Consider the following 23,332-nt stretch of genomic DNA (forward strand, 5'->3'; position numbering starts at 1 on the left):
GACAGGACACAGGGAATGGCTTCAAACTTACAGAGAGGGGGATTACATGGGATATTGGGAAGGAATTCCTGGTGAAGGGCTGGGCTGGAATTCCCAGAGCAGCTGTGGCTGCCCCTGGATCCCTGGAAGTGTCCAAGGCCAGGTTGGACACTTGGAGCAGCCTGGGACAGTGGGAGGTGTCCCCGCCCATGGAATGGGATCATACTTAAGGTCTCTTTCCTATCCAATCCATCCTGGAATTCCGTCATCCCCACGGACAGGATGAACAGGAGAACGTTTGAATTCCAAATCCACGCTCCCATTCCCACCTCCCCGTCCAGCTGATCCATCCATATCCATACACAATTCCCACTCCCTTCCCTTCCTTTCTTTTTTTTTGATGGAATTTGGCCCAGGCTATTTCCTCCCAAACCGGAGCAGGATTTTTTTTGTCGTTGCTTTTTCCGCGATTTCCTCGGATTTAAATCAAACAAATCCCCAGCCGCGGTTACAGCCGAGGAGAGAGCGGTGGAATTCCTCATCCCGCCTTTATGAGCTCAAGTTTTCCCAACTTTTTTTTAATGGAAATGTGGGAAAAGAGGCACTCCAGGAGTTATTTCCCCTTTTTTCCCCGGCCCCTCCTTTCATCCCTCCATCCCACCTCCTCTCCCAAAAAAACATCCCGCCGGCATTTGCCGTAAGGAAGCGCAAAATCGAGGCCAAACCGCCCGAGAGGAGCCAAAGCCGAGGCGGAACGGGATTTTTTTCCTCACTCCAGGAATTTGCTGTGCTCGGGAAGCGGCAATCCATTAAAAAAAAGTGTGGAAAAACAGGACACGGAGAGGGGCTGGAATTGGGATCTTGGGATTTCACTCTCCGGGATCCAACGGCGGCGGCTCCCAAGATGTTGCCTCTCTTTTTGGGACGCGTTTTCCAAACTTCCAAGTTTTCCTCAGGGAGCCGGAAAGGCTCTGGAGAGGATAAGGAAGCATTCCCGAATCCAGGGGTGTCCAGGCTCCTTTGATGATCCATGGAGAAGGACAGGTCGTTCCAGAGGGCAGCTTCCCCATGGAGCAATCCCCGATTTCTTCGGAACCTCAGTTCTGGGTCGTGTTTCCACATCGGTCACTTGGGACACGGAATTCCCGTTTGGACTCCCTCAAATCCAGCAGCACATGGGAATTTTGGGATTCCACAGAGTTCGGGATCTTCAGTCAACAAAAGGAGTCAGGAACACGGCACAAAGAATCCCAGAAAATCTTGGAAAATCCCGGAATGGTTTGGGATGGAAGGCATCTCCATCTTCAAAGAATCCCAGAAAATCCCGGAAAATCTTGGAATGGTTTGGGATGGAAGGGATCTCCATCTTCAAAGAATCCCAGAAAATCCCGGAAAATCTTGGAATGGTTTGGGATGGAAGGGATCTCCATCTTCAAAGAATCCCAGAAAATCCCGGAAAATCTTGGAATGGTTTGGGATGGAAGGGTTCTTCAGGATCATCCCATTCCAATCCACCTCACATGGAAAAAAGGGCTTGGAGCAACCTGGGATGGGATTGGATGATCCTAAAAAATCCTTCCCAAACCAATCCATGTGGGAATTCCATCCTGCAGCACCTCCAGCTGGGTGTTCCCACCATGACCCGATTCCCGGGATTGCTCCTCCCCCAGGGCAGGATTTTTTCTTGTTAAATCCATGAGGATTCCAGCAAAAAAAAAAAAAAAAAAAAATCTCATTTTTCCAGGATTTTGAGGCCCATCTGGAATATCAGCCAAGCCTTGCTGAAAATCACGGAATTCTGGAATGGGTTGGGTTGGAAGCATAAAGCTCATCCAGCTCGGAATATTTTCCTTATTTTTAATCCCAAATAAACCCATCCTAAAGCCCAAACCCACAGAATCCACCAATTCCCATCCCACAGGAAAACAGGGATGGATTTTTCCCACAAATTCCCAGCCGAATGAAGACATGAGAGAGAAAAAAAAAAATCACAATTCCAAGAGATTTAATAAGAAGGAGTTACAGGTGGAAAATCCTTCCGGCACATGGAATTCAGGCAATGTACAGCTCCAGGATGGGTTTTCCAAGGAATATTCCAAGTTTTTTGGGGATATGTTGGACTCAGCACAACCCACAAAATACGGAGTCGGTGCTAAAACCCCACGACAATAAAAAATATGGCACAAAGAACACCCCCAAAAACCGCTCAAATCCAAAAAATTTCCTTTTGGGAATTCTGGGTTGGACTCGTCCCATTCCCAGATCCCATCCCAGCCTCAACAAACACGGATTTGGTGCAAAATCCTCTTGGAAATCCACGGAAAAAAATGAGGTGTGGGAAGTTTTCTTTTTCCTCTCCCGGTAAATCAGCAGCGATTTGGGGATGGGGAAACATCAGGAGAAGCACCGAGAGGATTTTATTCCCAGGAAATAATTGACGGATACGGAATTATCACCGGATTATCCAATAAAGTGCATATGCCAGGAAAAACTTGGAATAAATTTTACTCCAGTCCCAACTAAGGTGAAGGAATACAAACCCTTGACACGGTTCGGTGTCTTCTGCTCCCAAAATTAGGTTGGATTCAAAAAAAAAAAAAAAAAAAAAAAGGGAAAAAAAAAAATCCCACTGAATCCAAGGATTTGAAGCTTCACCGTTTCAAAATATTGCACCGGAAGTGTCGGATTAGCAACCAACACACAAAATTAATATTTAAATTAAAAGTTTAAAAAAAATAATAGTTTAAGAAATGATATTTTACAACAGCTCCTTGGAAAAGGTAGGGATTGAGGAAATGGGGAATTTTCTCTATGGAATATCAATAATTTAGGAGGGGGGAATCTCTGCTCTCAACAGAGTCAAGTGTAAGCTTCAGGCTTCCATTGAAAATATTCCCTTTTTTTTTTTTTAGGAATTCTGGAAAAGCCTTGAAATGTTTCATCACCACTGAGTGCAAATAAAATTAAAAAAAAAAAAAAAACAAAAACAAAAAAACCAGGATTGGCTCCTAAGGATTTTAGGGAAAGAGCTGGAGAGGGAATTCATGGGCTGGCAAGCAGCAAAGTGAAAAAGCACATTAATTAGTGAATGAATTAATGAATTAAAATTAAGCCAGGTTTTGTCGCATCCCTTCCTATTTTTACAGGGTTTAGTAGTGGAGGATCCACGAGTTTTGTTTCATCCTGATTGGAAATCTGGATCTTTCCATCCAAAAAAAAAGGCTCCAACCATCATCCAAGATTCAAACGTGATCCAAGACCCAACCATCCAAGGTCCAGCCATGATCCAAGATCCAAACCTCACCCAAGATCCAAAACCTCACCCAAGATCCAAAACCTCATCCAAGATCCAAACCCCATCCATAATTCAAACCTCATCCAAGATCCAGCCATGATCCAAGATCCAGCCATGATCCAAGACCCAAACCTCATCCAAGATCCAACCACCATTCAACATCCAGTTGTTATCCAAAATCCAGCCATGAATCAAGACCCAAACCTCATCCAAGATCCAAACCTCATCCAAGATCCAGCCATGATCCAAAATCCAAACCTCATCCAAAATCCAGCCATGATCCAAGATCCAGCCATGATCCAAGACCCAGCCATGATCCAACATCCAAACCTCATCCAAAATCCAGCCATGATCCAAGATCCAGCCATGATCCAACATCCAAACCTCATCCAAGATCCAGCCATGATCCAAGATCCAGTTGTTATCCAAAATCCAGCCATGATCCAAGATCCAGTTGTTATCCAAAATCCAGCCACGATCCAAGATCCAGTTGTTATCCAAAATCCAGCCATGATTCAAGATCCAAACCTCATCCAAGATCCAAACCTCATCCAAGATCCAGCCATGATCCAACATCCAAACATCATCCAAAATCCAGCCATGATCCAAGATCCAAACCTCATCCATGATTCAAACCTCATCCAAGATCCAAAACCTCATCCAAGATTCAGCCATGATCCAACACCCAAACCTCATCCAAGATCCAAACCTCATCCAAGATCCAAACCTCATCCAAGATCCAGCCATCATCCAAGATCCAGGAACCTTCAGTCCTCTCAGAACCTCACCCCTAGCAGCGCCATCTTCCAAACCTCATCCCAAACCCTTCCCAAAGCGTCTCGGGAAAAAAACCAGTCCTGGAAAACCCCGGCTCCCGCATGCTCCTGGGATCCCGCCGGGGAGTTACGTCAGCTTCCTCATCCTGCGGTTGTGCCGGTCGATGTTGAGCGTGGCGCGATCCACGGAGCTGCCGATGGAATCCAGGGCCTCGTCCTGCCTTTCCAGCTCCGCTTCGGTCTCCAGGGCCAGGCCCTTCAGCTTCTTCAGGATCTGCCGGAGGGAAACACGGAGAGCTCGCGCTCAGGGGCTCGGAGCGGCGGGATCTTTCACGGATTTACATCCCAGAATCCCTGGCATTCGGAAGGGGCCGTAAGGATGGTCCAGTTCCAAGCCTGGACACCTCCCGCCATCCCAGGCTGGTCCAAGCCTGGCCTTGGATGACCGACCTCGTTCCTTCCTTTCCCAACATCATTCCCAAGCCTCACCTCTGTCTCCTCACCCCAGGCTGGAATTCCTTGCTTCTAGGAAGGATTTCCATCCCTTTCCCTTCCTTTCTCCCAGGAGTTTTCCTCCTCCTCACCCCCAAGCAGAAGAGGAGAGAGAATTCCAGAGAATTCCAACGGTTTGGGTTGGGAGGGATCTCAAGGATTATCCAATTCCACGGGCAGAGACCTTCTGCTGTTCCAGGTGGATCCAACCTGGACTTGGACAATTCCAGGGATCCAGAGGCAGCCACAAACCTCTGGGAATTCCAGCCCAGCCAGGAATTCCTTCCCAAAATTCCATCCAGCCCTGCCCTCTGGCAGGATATTTTTCCCCATCATAAAAAAATTAAATCACATTAAAAAAAAAAAAAAATTCAAATCAAATCAGTAAAATTAAAAAAATAAACGAATACGAATTTTTTAAAAATATAATTTAAAAAAATAACATAACATAAATAAAGACATAACGTGAAAAATAAAAATAAAAATAAAAGTAAAAATAAAAGTAAAAATAAAAATAAATCAAGATAAAATCAAGTAGAAACTAAAAAAAAGGCATAAAAGCTAAAAATGAAAAATAATTTAAAAAAAATAAGAGTACATAAGATAATATAAATATGAAAATAACTTAAAAATGAAGATAAAACAAGAACAATAAAAATTAATATATAATTTAAAAATTGAAATAAAATAAAAATTTTAAAATAATTGCATTTTAAAATACCTTAAAATCACATGTATAAAAGCTTAAAATACAAATACAATTAAGATAAAAAAAGAAATTAAATGAAATTAAATAAAATTAGAATTAAAAACAATAACAAAAAATAGAAAAAATAACCATTAAAAAAAAAATTAAATTAAAACCAAATGAAATACATAAATTTTTTTAAAATAAAATTACATAAAATTACACAAATAACATAAAAAATTCAAATAAAAATTAAAATAAAACTCCATAAAATTATATTAAAATAAAAATTACAATAAAAATAGCAGGAAATCTGCACGTAAATGAATTAGCAAAGAATTCTGAAAAAAAAAAGAAGTCAGAGGAAGAAAAATTTAAAAGGGGAATTTTTCACTTAAAAGTTTTGTGAGAGAAATTCCTTAAAAAGCCATGGAAGGAAAAATATCCCACTGGATTCCTTGAAATATTGATTTTTTTTCCCAGTGAAATCTCAGGGGAAATTCCATCATTTACTGGATTCCACATTGATTTCCTAAATAAAAATTATCCCTGGGTGTTCATGGAATACTTTGTGGATTTTTCTGGAATAAGACACCAGAGGGCAAATCCATATAAAAAAAGCCGGAAAACGATAAAAATTTTTTCCAATTTTAAATTTCAAATTGTTCAAATCGGGATTTTTTCCAGAGGTCGCGTTCCAATCAATCCAACGAAGCGAATAATCCCTGATTTGGGCGGAAAAATTTAAAAATTATCTGGGGATTTTCATCCCAGGCTCGAGGAAAATTCCAAATATTCCCAAGAAAATCGATTCCCGGGAATATTTGCTGAAGGCAACAACAAAATGAAGGAATTAAATTTTTTTTTTTCCCCATAAATTTGATCCCGGTTTTTACCTGTCTGAGCTCCTTGGCTTCCTCCTGGGAAATTTTCTGCAGCTGCGCCTGCTCCTTGTCCGGCCCTTCCCCGCTTCCTGCCGGAGATCCCGGATTCGCCGCCGCTCCCAGGAATCCCGCGGCTGCGACAGAAATTCCGCGCTCAGAAAGTTTTTCCCTGCTCGGATCTTAAAGGAAAAAAAAATCCCTGGGAAGGACGGGAGGATTCAGGATTCCCAGAGAAGCTGCTGGATCCTTGGGAACGGCCAAGGTCAGCTTGGAGATTTCCGTGGAATTGCTGAGGATGGGATGGGAAGGAGATGATGATGGGAAGAAGATGATGGGAAGAAGATGATGGGAAGAAGATGATGGGAAGAAGATGATGGGAAGAAGATGATGGGAAGAAGATGATGGGAACATGGGATGGGAACATGGGGATGGGAACATGGGGATGGGAACACGGGGATGGGAACACGGGGATGGGAACACGGGGATGGGAACCTGGGGATGGGAACCTGGGGATGGGAACCTGGGGATGGGAACATGGGATGGGAACATGGGATGGGAACATGTTCCTTAAGGTTCATTCAGGAATTCTGGGATTCAGCAGCAGATATGGGATATTGGATATGGGATACTGGATGTGGGATATGGGACATTCAATAATAAATACTGGATACAGGACGTGGGATATCAAATATTGGATAAGGGATATGAGATATGGGACACTGGATATTAATTACTGGACATGGGATATTGGATACGGGACACCAGATACGGAATATGGGATATTGGATATTATATACTGGATGTGGGATATGGGATGTTCAGTATTAAATATGGGATGTCAATTGTGGGATACTTGATATAGGATATGGGATGCGGGATATTAAATATTGGATAAGGGATATTAAATATTGGATAAGGGATATGGGACACTGGATATTAATTATTGGACATGGGATATTGGATATTATATATTGGATGTGGGATATGGGATGTTCAGTATTAAATATGGGATGTGAATTATGGGATACTTGATATAGGATATGGGACACGGGATATTAAATATTGGATAAGGGATATTAAATATTGGATAAGGGATAGGGGACACTGGATATTAATTATTGGACATGGGATATTGGATATTATATATTGGATGTGGGATATGGGATGTTCAGTATTAAACATGGGATATGAATGATGGGATACTTGATATAGGATATGGGACGCGGGACATTAAATATTGGATTTGGGATATTAAATATTGGATAAGGGATATGGGATATTAAATATTGGATAAGGGATATTAAATATTGGATAAGGGATATGGGACACTGGATATTAATTATTGGACATGGGATATTGGATATTATATATTGGATGTGGGATATGGGATGTTCAGTATCAAATATGGGATATGAATTATGGGATACTTGATATAGGATATGGGATGCGGGACATTAAATATTGGATTTGGGATATTAAATATTGGATAAGGGATATGGGACACTGGATATTAATTATTGGACATGGGATATTGGATATTATATATTGGATGTGGAATACGGGATGTTCAGTATTAAATATGGGATATGAATTATGGGATACTTGATATAGGCTATGGGACGCGGGATATTAAATATTGGATAAGGGATATGGGATATTAAATACTGGATAAGGGATATGGGACACTGGATATTAATTATTGGACATGGGATATTGGATATTATATATTGGATGTGGGATATGGGATGTTCAGTATTAAACATGGGATATGAATTATGGGATACTTGATACAGGATTTGGGATGCGGGACATTAAATATTGGATAAGGGATATGGGATATTAAATACTGGATAAGGGATATGGGACACTGGATATCAATTATTGGACATGGGATATTGGATATGGGACATTAATACTGGATATGGGATCAAATATTGGATATTAGATACGGGATATGGCTGAGCTGTGCTTTGCTCCATGGGAATTTGGGAAGGCTCAGGATCCAATTTGTCCCAATTAATTATGCTTTCCCAGGGATATTCAAGGTGTATTCCCAACAGTTTCTCTCCTGGAGGTGCCCAGGAGAGGATTGATTACTGCAGGGAGCCTTTGGAAAACGGGATCACCCAGAACGTGGGGATTCATCGGAGCAGAGGAGAAGCAGCAACACACTCCCAATCCATACAGCAGGATTATCCCAGGATCCCCATTATCCCAGGATCCCCATCCCACACCTCCCACTGTCCCAGGGAGATCCAACTTTTCCTTGGACACTTCCAGGGATCCAGGGGCAGCCACAGCTTCCCTGGGAATTCCAGACAGGAATTCCTTCCCAATTCCCATCTCTCCCAACCACTCTTCCCTGCCCCAGAAGAACCAAAACCTAAATCCCTCTCAAGAATTCCTACAAATTCCTAACCCTCGGGATTATCCAATGGTCTGACCATCCCTGGATTCAGCTTCCATCCAAGTGGAAAACGAGGAAGTTCTTCCTTTGTTACCCTGGTTTTCCAAAGGGGAGAAAAACCAGGCAGCGTTTATTGGGAATTCACGTCCTGCTTTCCCCTCAGGAAAAGTGGGAATGATGGAATTCCAGGAAGCCACCTGCTGATTATTCCATGGAAATCAATTCATCCATCCTTCCCATCCCAATCATTCCACTGAGGACAGGAAAAAATTCCTGGATTAAGGAAGAAAATGCGGGAATGCAAAAAAAGAAGGGATGAGGAAGGAGAGCTGGAATTCCCAGCAAATTTTTAGGGATAGAAGTGGCTGAAAGTCAGGAATATTTGGGTTCTTTCGTGTCAAAGATGAAAATAATAAAAAAAAAAGGCAAAATTTTCCCAGGAATTCCTGGAAAATCAAAATGATCAGGGAATTAGTTCACAGGGAAAATTCGTCCTCTCAAGGGATAAAAAATCCGGGAATATCAGGATTAAACTGCCCTAAATTATCCCACTGCAGATGGAATTCAGGATTGGAATCCAGGTTTTTTAATCCTGGGAAGTTCACAGCCGTTTTTCGGGATAAAACTGGATCAAGGCTGCTCCAACATTTCAACATTTATCCCGGAAAAAAAAAAAAAAAGCTGGAAAAAAGTGCCCAGCAGTTAAAAAGAATTCCAGATAATCCCTGAATTTCTTTTCCACAGGGAATGAAGCCAAAATTTTGGGGGGAAATTACTTGGGGGGGGGGGGGGGGATTAATTTTATAAATTTATCATTTATCTCTATAAATCTATAGTTATCAATTGATAATTATATAAATTTTTAATTTATAAATTTATAGCAATTCTGTGAATTGGGGATTTATAAATTCATAACTTAATTCTACAAATTTGTGGTTTATAAATTGATAACTTAATTCTGTAAATTTGTGGTTTATAAACAGATTAATTTCGTTCTATACATTTCTAATCGATAATTTAATTCTGCAGATTTCTAACTAATGGATAAACCGAGGGCAGGATTGATGTAAACAGAGGATCCGGGCGGGATTGCGCCGGTTTCGAGGGAAAATCCATCTTTTTCCCAGAGATTTCCATGCCCTGCGTGGATATTTCTCCTAAAATTCCCCACTGGAAAACAGAGAGATAGGCACAGGAAAAAAAAAAAAAAAAAATTGTTTTTTTTTCCCCTCCTGATTTGAGAAAAATCAGGGAAAAAAAAAAAAAATCAGTTTTCCATGGAAAAAAATCCCTAAGGATCCCACGCGGTCCGTGAGTGCCACCTTGTGACGGAATGGGAACGGTGACAAATCCAAGGAAAACAACAACAACAAAAAACCTGGAAAAGTCAGGATTTCCATCACCTCCCCTTTGCTTCCCAAGCTTTTCCAAATTAAACAGGGAAAAAGAGCAAAATCCAGCTGGAAAACAGCGGGAAAAACCTCTGGAAAAAAGGGCTGGGGAGCCAATGATTTTCTGGAATTCCGTCAGGAAGCGGGAATTTGTTGGAATAACAGCAGGTCGGTTTTGGGTTTTTTTTTTTCTTTGGAGTAGTTGTGCTGGAATTCCAGCGGCCAAAATTCACTTCCTTAAAAATAAAGGAGTTTTTTTCCGAGCTGGAATATTCCTCAGCAACAGGATGGCGGTGGATTTATTCATTTATTCCGATTTTCCAGGTGTTTTTAGCACCGGATCCATCTTTGATTTGTTCCTTTGGGATTCAAAAATCAAGAGGGGGGGAAAAAAAAGGAATCAGGGACGTTGGGAGGAATAAATTCCAAGCTGTCAAAAATTCCTGAGGTCGGGATAAAAAAAACCTGGAATTTTAGAAGGATTCATAGTAGGGAATATCAATTTTCTCGTTGGGAATTTTCAAACTCCAAAGCTTTCTTACAATGATTCCAAAGTCTCCGGAATTCCAACACCTGGACTTGTCAAATATCAAAATCCTGGGGTTTTTTAATATGGGAAAAATCAGGTTTATCCCAGGTTTTAATTAAAGATTTCCTGGATATTTGGGGTAAATTTTCAGGCTTTAAGGGAATTAAAGGTTTAATATAAATTCTGGATGTTGGCCATGGGCTATCGATTATTGATATTGGATATGGGATAGTGATTATTAAATATTGGATACTGGATATTGGAAATTGGATATGGGATATGAAATACGGGATATTAATTATTGGATGTGGGATATTGGATATCCAAACTTAAATCTTGGATATGAGACACGGGATATTGGATATGGGGTACTGGATATTAAATATGGGATATTAATAAATTTTGGATACTGGATACTGGATATTATATATGGGATATGAAATATGGGATATTGATTATTAAAACTGGATATTGGATATGGGATATTGGTTGTGGGATATTATTGAATATGGGATATTAAATATTGGATATGGGATACTACTGAATTTGGGATACTGGATATGAGACATGGAATATTAAATATTGGATATGGGATACTGGATATGAGACATGGAATACAGAATATTAAAAATTGGATATGAGATATTGGATGAGATATGGGGTACTGGGTGTGAGACACTGCATATGGAATATTAATTATTTAATATGAGATATTATTAAATATTGGATATTGGATATGAGATACTGGATATGGAATATTAATTATTTAATATGGGATATGATTAATTATTGGATATTGAATATGGGATATGAGATATTGTCTATTAAATATTGGATATGAGATACTGGATATGGAATATTAATTATTTAATATGGGATATGATTAATTATTGGATATTGAATATGGGATATGAGATATTGGCTATTAAATATTGGATATGAGATATGGGATACTGGGTGTGAGACACTGGATATGGAATATTAATTATTTAATATGGGATATGATTAATTATTGGATATTGAATATGGGATATGATATATTGGCTATTAAATACTGGATATGAGATATGGGATACTGATGCGAGACATTGGATATGGAATATTAATTATTTAATATGAGATATTATTAAATATTGGATATTGAATACTGGATATGGACGTGGAATATGGAATATTAATTATTGGATATGGCATATTGGCTACTGACTGCTGGTTATGGGATTTAGGATATTGGATACTGGATATCACATATTGATTATTGGCTACCGGACATGGGAGATGAAATATTGGATATTAATTCTTGGCCATTGGATATCAATTACAGATATTAATTCTTGGCTATTCCCTCCAGCTGGGAATTAACTCCAGGAAAACCAGCAGCGCCAAAGGCTCGGAATATATTCCTGGAGTTTATTCCTCGGATTTCTCCCCACCACGGACCCGCTGCAGGGAACGATTCACCTCTGAAAATATTCCACGTGGGAAAAAAAAAAAAAACCCGGAAACCTTCGGAGCCGGGAATTCCCCGCCACCCACCTGCCTGCCAGATGGACGCCCCCAAATCCGCCGCAGGAGATTTCCCGGCTCCGGCAAATCCGAGAGCGTCCTCCAGAAACTGGATTTTCTTGCTGAACTGCATCTCCAGGATGGGAATGACCTCGGGCATCCGCGCTGCCAGGAGCCGGTAGGAATTGTCGGGCTTCCCGATAAATCTCTGCCGGACGCTGATCTCGTAGGGAGTGTGCACGCGGATATCATCCACATCCCGGGACTCGAAGCGGTGCAGGAGCTGGGAATTGCAATCCCGGATCTCCAAGCCCGAGGGGAGCAGCGTGAGTTTTCCCGGTTTGGCGCTGGAATCCGGCCCGTGGGTGATGATCACGGGGATTCGCAGCAGGATCTCTTCCTGGTTTTTGGGGCTGGGAGCCGCGGGGTTTTCCTTGGGTTTCCATTCCAGAGGGGTTTTCCAGAGTTTGGTGCTGAAGGGCCACCAGGAAGGAGATTCCAGCTCTGTCAACAGCCTGGAAGAGGGAAGGGCTCCGGATATATTCCAGCAGTTCCGAGAAAATCCTCACAGACTAAATTCCTTCATCCCAAATCCAGCCTGTTATTCCTTCCTCAAACCCATCCAACAGTTTCCCAGGAGCCAGTCGCTCCCAACCCCACCTCCTCCTCAGAATCCATTGGGAGAACTCCCAGAATCCCAACTGGAAGTGGATTTTTCCACGTCCATTTTCCATGTGTGTGTTCCTCAATATTCCCACTCCTGTCCATCCAGCACCACTTCCAAGGCCTTTTCCTGCTCCTTTTCCTGCTCCTTTCCCCTCACCCCCACAGCCTGATGCCACTTCTTTCCTTCGCTCCACACCCAGATTCCCAGAAAAAAAAAAACACAAAAAATTTCCAGGTTGAGGCTCCAAAATCCAGCAGAAACTTTCCCAGAAGTGTCCAGACTCCACTGTGGGTGCAGCTCCCTAAGGAAAACATTCCCAGTAAACAAGGAAGGGAGCCAGGGGCCGGAATTCAGGTTCAGCTCCCGCTCCAAGGGCATGGAAAATATTCCCAGTTTTTCCACAAGAAAACCAACAATAATCATCCCTAAAATCCCGATTTCTGGTTTAATTCCCAGGGTTTAAGTCCGTTAAAACTTTGGGATACTCTCAGGAATTCCCTGCTCCTTCAATTCAATAAAAACTGGGAAGAGCCCCCTGGAATTTCCTGCCGGAGCTCCGAGCTGGGTAATGTTTAGCTGCCCTTGAATCCATGGAATTCCAAATCCCTCCCCACATTCCTCTCCTCATGCTCCACAGCCTGCATCCCCCTCGCTCCTGCTGGAATCTTATCCAGAGCCTTCCAAGATAAGGAAATACTTGGCAAAAATATTCCCAAGGAGCCCTGGCAGCTCCCACTCCCGAAAATTCCGGCTTTTCCCTGGCTGTTGGAATATTGGGATATTCCAAGCTTCTCCAAAATTCCCCATTCCGGTTTCTTTCCCATTAAATCCAAAGGTTTTTTAAATGCTTGGGGATATTCTTAGAAAATCAAGGGAAAGGTTTTCCAGGGAAGCTGTGGGGGGAAAAATGGCGGGAAAAGAAAATGGCAGGGAAAAAACAGAGGGAAAGAAAAATGGCGGGAAGGGGAAAAAAAGCGAGGAAAAAAGAGCGGGAAAAAAAGGCGGGAAAGGGAAAAAAGGGCAGGAAAGGGAAAAATGGCAGGAAGGGAAAAAAAGGCGGGCACAGCTCTGGATTTCCCAGGGATGGACACAGCCAACGCTCCTCAGCTCCATCGATCCCAGTTTTTATTCCTATGGAGCGGGGCACGGGTGGGAGGAAGGAGATTGTGGCACTCCCGAATTCCCAGAGAGGAATTCCCAAGATTTCCTGAGCCCCTGGGCACAAAAGGCTTGGATGGGAAGGGATCCTAAGGATCATCCCAATCCATGGGCAGGGACAGCTCCCACTGTCCCAGGGTGATCCAGCTTTTCCTTGGACACTTCCAGGGATCCAGGGGCAGCCACAGCTTCCCTGGGAATTCCAGCCAGGAATTCCTTCCCAATTCCCATCTCTCCCAATCACTCTTCCCTGCCCCAGAAGCACCAAACCCTAAATCCCTCTCGAGAATTCCTACAAATTCCTAACCCTCGGGATTATCCAATGGTCTGACCATCCCTGGATTCAGCTTCCATCCAAGTGGAAAATGAGGAAGTTCTTCCTTTGTTACCCTTGTTTTCCAAAGGGGAGAAAAACCAGGCAGCGTTTATTGGGAATTCACGTCCTGCTTTCCCCTCAGGAAAAGTGGGAATGACGGAATTCCCTATGGCAACCAACCTAATTATTCCATGGAAATCAATTCCTCCATCCTTCCCATCCCATTCATCCCACTGCGGGGCAGCCACAGCTGCTCTGGGAATTCCAGCCCAGCCAGGAATCCCTTCCCAATCTCCCATCCATCCCTGCCCTCTGGCAGTGGGAGCCATTCCCTGTGTCCTGTCCCTCCATCCCTTGTCCCAGTCCCTCTCCAGCTCTCCTGGATCTCATTCCAGCCCTGGAAAAGGCTCCGAGCTCTCCCTGGAGCCTTCTCCATGCTGAACATTCCCAACTTCCTCAACCATTCCTCACGGAGCTGCTCCATCCCTCCGACCAGAAATCCACGCTTCCACTCCCTGACGATCTCCCACGGGAATTCCAGGCCCACCACACCATTCCCAGCTGCGGGAACGCTCCCATTCCCTACCTGTCCGCCACATCCATGTCCCCCTCGATCTTGTGGAGCCCCCTCATGATGTTGTCGAACTGCTCCCCTTGGGAATGCAGCACCTTGGCCGTGTCCTCCAGGCGTTTCTGGGATCCCTCCAACATTCCCGTTAATTCCTTGCCCTTGCTGGATCCCAAAGCCGCTCCCGCTCCGGCCTCCTGGCTGGACAAGAGCTGCTCCCTCCAGAAATGCTCCAGGATGTTGAAGACCACATTCCTGTTGGGATGCAGGGAGCTGAACCAGTGCTTGGTGCCCTTCTCCAGGACCGTCAGGGAGCTGAAGATCAAGTGGGAAGATTCCTTCTTGATCTCGCCGATCCCGGCGAGCCGGAAATCCACCAGGAGCTCCCCGGTCTTGTCGGCCGCGAAGCGGACGGAAACGGGAGTCAGGGAGAGCTTCCCAGGGATCCATTGCTTGGTGGCGTCCAGGTAGTAGGAGCAAGGCCAGGAGTGGATCCGGATGTCCTCGCTCATCCCGGCCTCCTCTCCCAGGGGAACGTTCTCCAGTCCAGAGGGAGAAACTGAAATCCAAGGGGGGAAAAAAAAAAAAAAAAAAAAAAAGGCAGGAATCCTCAATAAGCACGAATTAATCCGGGCTCTTTTCCAGGCTGGATATCCAAGGAATTTGGGGAATGTTTCTAAGCACAGGAATATCTGCTCTGGAAAAGCCCATCGGCATCGCTGGCCATGCATTATTACCAAGAATTCCATCCTTATCCTGGAATGTTCCCATTCCCAGGTCATCTCAGCCTCCCACAGACCAACAGGAAAATCCAGGATATCCCAAAATCCAAGATTTGCTCTGGAAAAGCCCATCAGCATCGCTGGCCACCTCATTCCACCAAGAATTCCATTCTTATCCTGGAATGTTCCCATTCCCAGCTCATCCTCAGCTTCCTACAGACCAACAGGAAAATCCAGGATATCCCAAAATCCAAGATTTCCTCTGGAAAAGCCCATCAAGCATCGCTGGCCATGCATTATTACCAAGAATTCCACTCTTATCCTGGAATGTTCCCATTCCCAGCTCATCGCAGCTTCCCACAGACCAACAGGAAAATCCAGGATATCCCAAAATCCAAGATTTCCTCCGGAAAAGCCCATCAGCATCGCTGGCCACCTCATTCCACCAACAATTCCGTTCTTATCCTGGAATGTTCCCATTCCCAGCTAATCCTCAGCCTCCCACAGACCAACAGGGAAATCCAGGATATCCCAAAATCCAAGATTTGCTCTGGAAAAGCCCATCGGCATCGCTGGCCACCTCATTTTACCAAGAATTCCACTCTTATCCTGGAATGTTCCCATTCCCAGCTCATCCTCAGCTTCCCACAGACCAACAGGAAAATCCAGGATATCCCAAATCCAAGATTTCCTCTGGAAAAGCCCATCGGCATCGCTGGCCACCTCATTTTACCAAGAATTCCACTCTTATCCTGGAATGTTCCCATTCCCAGCTCATCCTCAGCTTCCCACAGACCAACAGGAAAATCCAGGATATCCCCAAATCCAAGATTTCCTCTGGAAAAGCCCATCAGCATCGCTGGCCATGCATTATTACCAAGAATTCCACTCTTACCCTGGAATGTTCCCACTCCCAGCCTCATCTCAGCTTCCTACAGACCAACAGGAAAATCCAGGATATTCCAAAATCCAAGATTTCCTCTGGAAAAGCCCATCGGCATCACTGGCCACCTCATTCCACCAAGAATTCCGTTCTTATCCTGAAATATTCCCATTCCCATCTCATCCTCAGCTTCCCACAGACCAACAGGGAAATCCAGGATATCCCAAAATCCAAGATTTCCTCTGGAAAAGCCCACCAGCATCACTGGCCATGCATTTTTTACCAAGAATTCCACTCTTATCCTGGAATGTTCCCATTCCCAGCTCATCCTCAGCTTCCCACAAACCAACAGGAAAATCCAGGATATCCCAAAATCCAAGATTTCCTCTGGAAAAGCCCATCGGCATCGCTGGCCACCTCATTTTACCAAGAATTCCACTTTTATCCTGGAATGTTCCCATTCCCAGCTCATCTCAGCTTCCTACAGACCAACAGGAAAATGCAGGATATCCCAAAATCCAAGATTTCCTCTGGAAAAGCCCACCAGCATCGCTGGTCACCGCATTTTTACCAAGAATTCCGTTCCTATCCTGGAATGTTCCCATTCCCAGCTCATCTCAGCTTCCCACAGACCAACAGGAAAATCCAGGATACCCCTAAATCCAAGATTTCCTCTGGAAAAGCCCACCAGCATCACTGGCCATGCATTTTTACCAAGAATTCCATCCTTATCCTGGAATGTTCCCATTCCCAGCTCATCGCAGCTTCCCACAGACCAACAGCTGCTAAGGGAAATCCAGGATATCCCAAAATCCAAGATTTCCTCTGGAAAAGCCCATCAGCATCGCTGGCCATGCATTTTTACCAAGAATTCTGTTCTTATCCTGGAATGTTCCCATTCCCGGCTCATCCTCAGCCTCCCACAGACCAACAGCTACTAAGGAAAATCCAGGATATCCCAAAATCCAAGATTTCCTCTGGAAAAGCCCATCGGCATCGCTGGCCACCTCATTTTACCAAGAATTCTGTTCTTATCCTGGAATGTTCCCATTCCCAGCTCATCTCAGCTTCCCACAGACCAACAGGGAAATCCAGGATATCCCAAAATCCAAGATTTCCTCTGGAAAAGCCCATCAGCATCGCTGGCCATGCATTTTTTACCAAGAATTCCACTCTTATCCTGGAATGTTCCCACTCCCAGCTCATCTCAGCTTCCTACAGACCAACAGGAAAATCCAGGATATCCCAAAATCCAAGATTTCCTCTGGAAAAGCCCATCGGCATCGCTGGCCACCTCATTCCACCAATAATTCCACTCTTATCCTGGAATGTTCCCACTCCCAGCTCATCCTCAGCTTCCCACAGACCAACAGGGAAATCCAGGATATCCCAAAATTCCAGCTCATCCCTCTTTATAAATCCCTCCTCACTCCCCTTCCCCTCTGGCATCTCAACATCCAGGCACGTTAAAGGACATTTCAGGAATTCTCCAGGAATTCTCAATATTCTCCAGGAATTCCAAGTTTTTTACAGGAATTCCCTGTTTACTCTGGGAATTCTCAATATTCTCCAGGAATTCCAAGATTTTTCCAGGAATTCCCAGTGTTCTCCAGGAATGCCAAGTTTTTTCCAGGAATTCTCAATATTCTCCAGGAATTCCAAGTTTTTTACAGGAATTCCCAGTCTTCTCTGGGAATTCTCAGTTTTCTCCGGGAATTCTCAATATTCTCAAGGAATGCCAAGTTTTTTCCAGGAATTCCCAGTTTTCTCCGGGAATTCTCAATATTCTCCAGGAATTCCAAGTTTTTTCCAGGAATTCCCAGTTTTCTCCAGGAATTCTCAATATTCTCAAGGAATGCCAAGTTTTTTCCAGGAATTCCCAGTTTTCTCCGGGAATTCTCAATATTCTCCAGGAATTCCAAGTTTTTTCCAGGAATTCCCAGTTTTCTCCGGGAATTCTCAATATTCTCGAGGAATGCCAAGTTTTTTCCAGGAATTCCCAGTTTTCTGCAGGAATTCTCAATATTCTCGAGGAATGCCAAGTTTTTTCCAGGAATTCCCAGTTTTCTGCAGGAATTCTCAATATTCTCCAGGAATTCGAAGTTTTTTCCAAGAATTCCCAGTTTTCTCCGGGAATTCTCAATATTCTCTGGGAATTCCCAGTTTTCTTCGGGAATTCCCACAATCCCAGACCTCCCCTCCAGGTTCCAACAGCGACTCGACCGAACGATCCCACAAATTACAAATCCAAGCGGCTCCCGGAGTTTCCGACGGAACGATCCCAAAAGAACCTCCCAAATCTGTCGGATTCTCCCAGTGGAATATTCCCAGGCTGCGCTTTCCCGGGAGATGAACGCTGCTGCCAACGGAGTTAATCCCACAGGATTCCCTCATGGCGATGAGGAATTCCAGCTTCCCACAATCCAAACAATCCCAGTTTGGGAATGGGCAATTCCAGCCCCGGAATGGCTTCTCTCCACGCTTCCCAAAGTTTTTTGGGTTGGAATTTTTCTGGAATATCTCCCTCCTTGCTGCAGTTCCCAGCACCAAGGCTCGGTCACACCCTGCAATTAATTCGGGAACGCCGATGACGTCACCGGGATTTAATTGCTTCCCGATCCATCATCTTCTCCAAGGTTTTGGCCTTTCATGGGATCACGCGTGGATCAATCCCAGCCCAGGAGCTCATGGAATTTCTGCAGCTTGAGTAATGAGATCCCCACTAATTACCCTCCTTAATTCCAGACCAATCCTCCAGGAAAAACGGAGGAATTTCCCATGAAAACAAAAAGCTCCTTCTTCGGGAATGCTGAATTCCTGATCCCACACCGAGAATTCCCAGAGTTTTCAGGCTGCTGAGTGTCATGAATTCCTTCAAAAGCCCAGCTCCAGGGAGTTTTTAATTAAATACACTCCAAATTCCAATATAATTAAGGATTAGTCCACACTATATACCCCAAAAAAAAACCCAAAAAACCCCCAAACTTTTATTTGGTTTCCATCTCTTATTTCTCTTATTTCCATGGATTTTTGTGAATGTTTTTCATTATTAATTTTTGAGATGAAATGGGGGGGGGGGGGGGGGGGGGGGGGGGGGGAATCAGCCGTAAATTGACCAAAAAAAAAAAATTTGGAATTTGAAGTGAAAATTCTCCGTCTCTTTTGATCCAATAAATCCATGACCCTGGAGAAAACTGGGAAAAGAGAGGGAGGAAAACGGCGCAAAAATCTGATTTAAAGGAATGGCCACAGCCAAGATTTCAGCAAGGAAAAAAATTCCAAAGGAAAATACAGCTGAGGCTGCTCCCAAAATGAAAATTCCTTAAATAATAATGGATATATATCTAATAAATAAATTAAAACCAGCTCTTCCCGAGCTTTATCCCAAGTTCCTTACCTGGATTTGTATCCATGGAATTCTCAGGGGGAATTTTTTTCCCTTCCAACTTTTCAGCAAGAAAAAAAAAATCCAAATGAAAATACAGCTGAGGCTGTTCCCAAAATGAATATTCCTTAAATAATAATGGATATATATCTAATAAATAAATTAAAACCAGCTCTTCCTGAGCTTTATCCCAGGTTCCTTACCTGGATTTGTATCCATGGAATTCTCAGGGGGAATTTTCCCCCCCCTCAATGTTTTTTTCCCTTCCAACTTTTCAGCAAGGGAAAAAAAATCCAAAGGAAAATACAGCTGAGGCTGCTCCCAAAATGAATATTCCTTAAATAATAATGGATATATATCTAATAAATAAATTAAAACCAGCTCTTCCCGAGCTTTATCCCAAGTTCCTTACCTGGATTTGTATCCATGGAATTCTCAGGGAGGAAGTTTTTTCCCCCTCAATGTTTTTTTTTCCCTTCCAACTTTTCAGCAAGAAAAAAAAAAAATTCCACAGGAAAATAAAGCTGAGGCTGTTCCCAAAATGAATATTCCTTAAATAATAATGGATTTATATCTAATAATAAATTAAAACCAGCTCTTCCCGAGCTTTATCCCAGGTTCCTTACCTGGATTGGTATCCATGGAATTCTCAGGGAGCACTTTTCTCCCTCAGGGAGGAATTTTTTTTCCCCTCTGGGATTTCTTTTTTTCCTCTTCCAAGTTTCGAAAAGAAAAGAAAACAAAACCAAAAACCGTTGAAGCGCAAGGAAAATACAACTGAGGCCGTTCCCAAACTGGAAATTCCTTCCAAAACTCCGGGATTTCTACGGAATGAGCGATGAATCCGAGCCCTGGCAGGGCAGAGCCGTCACTTCCCGGGGTTTTTATCCCTGGATGAGCCTCAGGTCTCGTGACTCCTGACTCACCTGAGAGCTCCAAGCTCCTTTCTGTGCCTCAGGGCAAATTTTCCAAAGGAAAATCCACCTGGGAACGAAATCCACGCTTTTTTTTTTTCCCCAAGATAATGATATTTTTATTAGCAAGAGGAGATCTGGAGAAAAAAAAAAAAACACCTTTGATTTAGTTTCCATCTCTTGTTTCCATGGATGTTTATTAATTTTTTTTTTAAATTATTCATTTTAGGGATGAAATGGGGAAAAAAAATCAGCCATAAACTGACAAAAAAAAAAAAATTTGGAATTTGAAGTGAAAATTCTCTGCCTCTTTTGATCCAATAAATCCACGACCCTGGAGAAAACTGGGAAAAGAGAGGGAGGAAAATGGCGCAAAAATCTGATTTAAAGGAATGGTCACAGGCCAAGATTTCGGCAAGGAAAAAAAATTCCAAAGGAAAACAAAGCTGAGGCTGCTCCCAAAATCTTCTCACACCGAGAGGAAACTGAAAATTTCCAATTAAAACAGGAAAGGATTTTTCCTAAAATTAAATAAAGGGTCGGAATTCTCAGAAAAACCGGGGTCGGAACTATCCTGGATTTCTGGCTGAGAACCAGGGAATGGTTTGGGATCTTAAGGATCATCCAATTCCAGCTGCCATGGGCAGGGACATCTTCCAATATCCCAAATATTCCACAAGAAACTCCTTCCATTTCTTCCCGAAACGTTCCCGGATCAGATCTGCACTCTGCCATTATCCACAGGGGTTTTTAAAGGAAATAATCGGATTTTTGGACCTCACCTGACCCCAAAATCCTGGAATTCCATCCACAGCCAGCCCTGGATTGGTCACAGGCGCACGTGGATTTGGCAGGAATTCTTTCCCTGGAACATCATCCGGTGGCTGCTCCCATAAAAAGCAGCTGATTCACCTTTGGTGAGATCAGCCAATTAACTAATGAGTTAATTAGGGTGGGGAGGAGCTGTCGGCATCCCTGGGTGATGTTCTCATCGTTGAATTCCCAGGTTTTTCCTACCTGCTCTTGGGAATGACATCCAGAACATTCCTGCACTTTTTTTATTGTTGATTTTCTCTCCTCCTGCACGGCTGAGAATTCCACAGGCTGCTTTATTCCCAGAAATAAACCTGGGAAATGCCGAGCTTAAAAAACTCCTGGGAGCCACCAACCTTCAATAAACGAGTTTAATGAATCTTAACGAGTCACTCTGCCTCCTTTTTTTCTTTATTTTAATTATAACTCCATTCCAGTTTTATTAAATCCACAAATTTTAAATTTAGGATTCTCCAAGACGTGAAGTATCCAGGAGTGAGCTCATCCCTTCATTCCTCACCTCTGCTTCCAAGCTGGAATTCCTCCCTCCTAGGAAGGATTTATGTCCTTTTCTTTTCCTTTTTCCCGGGATTCTTCTTCCTCCTCACCCCCAAACAGAATGGAAGAGAGAATTCCAGAGAATTCCAGCAGTTTGGGTTGGAACTTTTAGGATCATCCAATTCCACGGGCAGGGACCTTCTGCTATCCCAGGTGGATCCAACCTGGACTTGGACACTTCCAGGGATCCAGAGGCAGCCACAAATCTCTGCGAATTCCATCCCAGCCAGGAATTCCTTCCCAAAATCCCGGCTAACCAGTGGGAAGCCATTCCCTGTGTCCCGTCCCTCCATGCCCTTTTCTTCTGGGAAGGATCTTCCCCACAAAATCCCCCGTATTTCCCAATCCCGCTTGGGAAAGCCGCAGGACGAGACCCAAACCCTTTTTTGTCCCCTCCACTGCCGGGCCAGGCTCCTCCAGAACTTTCCTCTCTTTCCCCACAGAATTCCAGAACCACTGAGCTTGGAAAAGCTCTCCCAAGGCCAGCAAATCCAAGCTGAGCCCAATCCCAGCCTCACATCCAGCAATTCCTTGGACGCCTCCAGGAATGGCCACTCCAAACCTCCCCGAGCAATTCCAATCCCTGCCCACGGAGAAACTTCCCCAAAATCCGACCCAAACCTCCCTTTTCTCCCGCCCCTATTCTCTGGGAGCAGATCCCGACCCTCCCCGGCCGTCCTCTCCTGTCAGGGAATTGTGCAGAGCCAGAAATTCCCCCCTGAGCCTCCTTTTCTCCGGGATGAACATTCCCAGCTCCCCGCGGGAGCCCCTCAACGGCCGCACTCCCACACAACTCGGTGTCATCCAGGAATTTATTGGAGATTCCCCTCACCCAGATCATCCCTTTCCTCTCCAACCCCTGCTCCCCAAGGCCGCTTCCAGCTTTGCCTCGCTCTCGCCCCGGAGCCAATTCCAGGATGGAATTCTCGCCCCCAAACCTCAGTCCCAGCCCCTTCGAGCTTTGCCTCGCTCTCGCTCCGGAGCCAGTTCCAGGATGGAATTCTCGCCCCCAAACCCCAGTCCCAGCCCCGGCTCCAAACCCTCCCAAGCCCCGGTCCCGCCTCGGTGCTTACGCCGCTCCCCGGTTCGGAACCTCCCCAGCCCCCAACACCAAACCAAGCCCGGCCCCGGTTAAAACCCACCCGGTCCGAGACCACCCCGAACACGAATCGGAGCCCCTCAAACCCCAATTTTTGACCCCTCAGCCCCATTTCCAACCCGACCCCAGCTCCACCTCAGACCCCCCCCCGCTCCATTTCCAGCCCCCCCCCCCGGGCCCTTCACGCACCTCCCTCAGTGCGGCACCGAACCCCGCTCCGCGCCTGCGCCCTCCGCGCGTTCCTATTGGCTGAGCCCCGCGCCGCTGCGCGTTCCTATTGGCTGAGCTCCAAGCCGATGCGC

The 23,332-nt window shown here is 44.3% G+C and overlaps 1 protein-coding gene across 7 annotated transcripts; it reads right to left on the reverse strand.

Moving 5' to 3' along the window:
- Positions 1-1,967: 1,967 nt before the first annotated feature.
- Positions 1,968-23,300, reverse strand: SNAP47 (synaptosome associated protein 47). 7 transcript variants are annotated; one of them, XM_040080003.2, is made up of 6 exons: positions 21,343-21,424; positions 20,573-20,697; positions 14,675-15,215; positions 11,978-12,462; positions 6,127-6,293; positions 1,968-4,324 (listed from the first exon to the last, which is right to left on the reverse strand). In XM_040080003.2, exons 3-6 carry the CDS (start codon positions 15,166-15,168, stop codon positions 4,178-4,180), a joined length of 1,293 nt encoding a protein of 430 aa, XP_039935937.1. In that variant the 5' UTR covers positions 15,169-15,215; positions 20,573-20,697; positions 21,343-21,424; the 3' UTR covers positions 1,968-4,177. The 7 variants fall into 7 exon arrangements, with proteins under 7 accessions (XP_039935937.1, XP_039935973.1, XP_039935929.1 ...); XM_040080039.2 differs by lacking the exons at positions 20,573-20,697; positions 21,343-21,424 and adding an exon at positions 23,220-23,300 and having other exon boundaries at positions 6,127-6,248; XM_040079995.1 differs by lacking the exons at positions 20,573-20,697; positions 21,343-21,424 and adding an exon at positions 23,220-23,300.
- Between the last annotated feature and the right edge of the window lie 32 nt (positions 23,301-23,332).

The sequence above is a fragment of the Hirundo rustica genome, chromosome 1 (assembly GCF_015227805.2).
Source record: "Hirundo rustica isolate bHirRus1 chromosome 1, bHirRus1.pri.v3, whole genome shotgun sequence".
NCBI lineage: Eukaryota > Metazoa > Chordata > Aves > Passeriformes > Hirundinidae > Hirundo > Hirundo rustica.

Excerpts from the sequence above, each read along its gene's own strand:
- SNAP47 (XM_040079995.1), bottom strand. The coding sequence starts at position 15,168 with ATGAGCGAGGACATCCGGATCCACTCCTGGCCTTGCTCCTACTACCTG. Across the intron at positions 6,294-11,977 it reads GGCGTCCATCTGGCAGGCAG|ATCCGAGCAGGGAAAAACTT; the intron begins GTGGGTGGCGGG and ends TTTTCCTTTAAG. Across the intron at positions 4,325-6,126 it reads AAGCCAAGGAGCTCAGACAG|ATCCTGAAGAAGCTGAAGGG; the intron begins GTAAAAACCGGG and ends TCCCTCCGGCAG.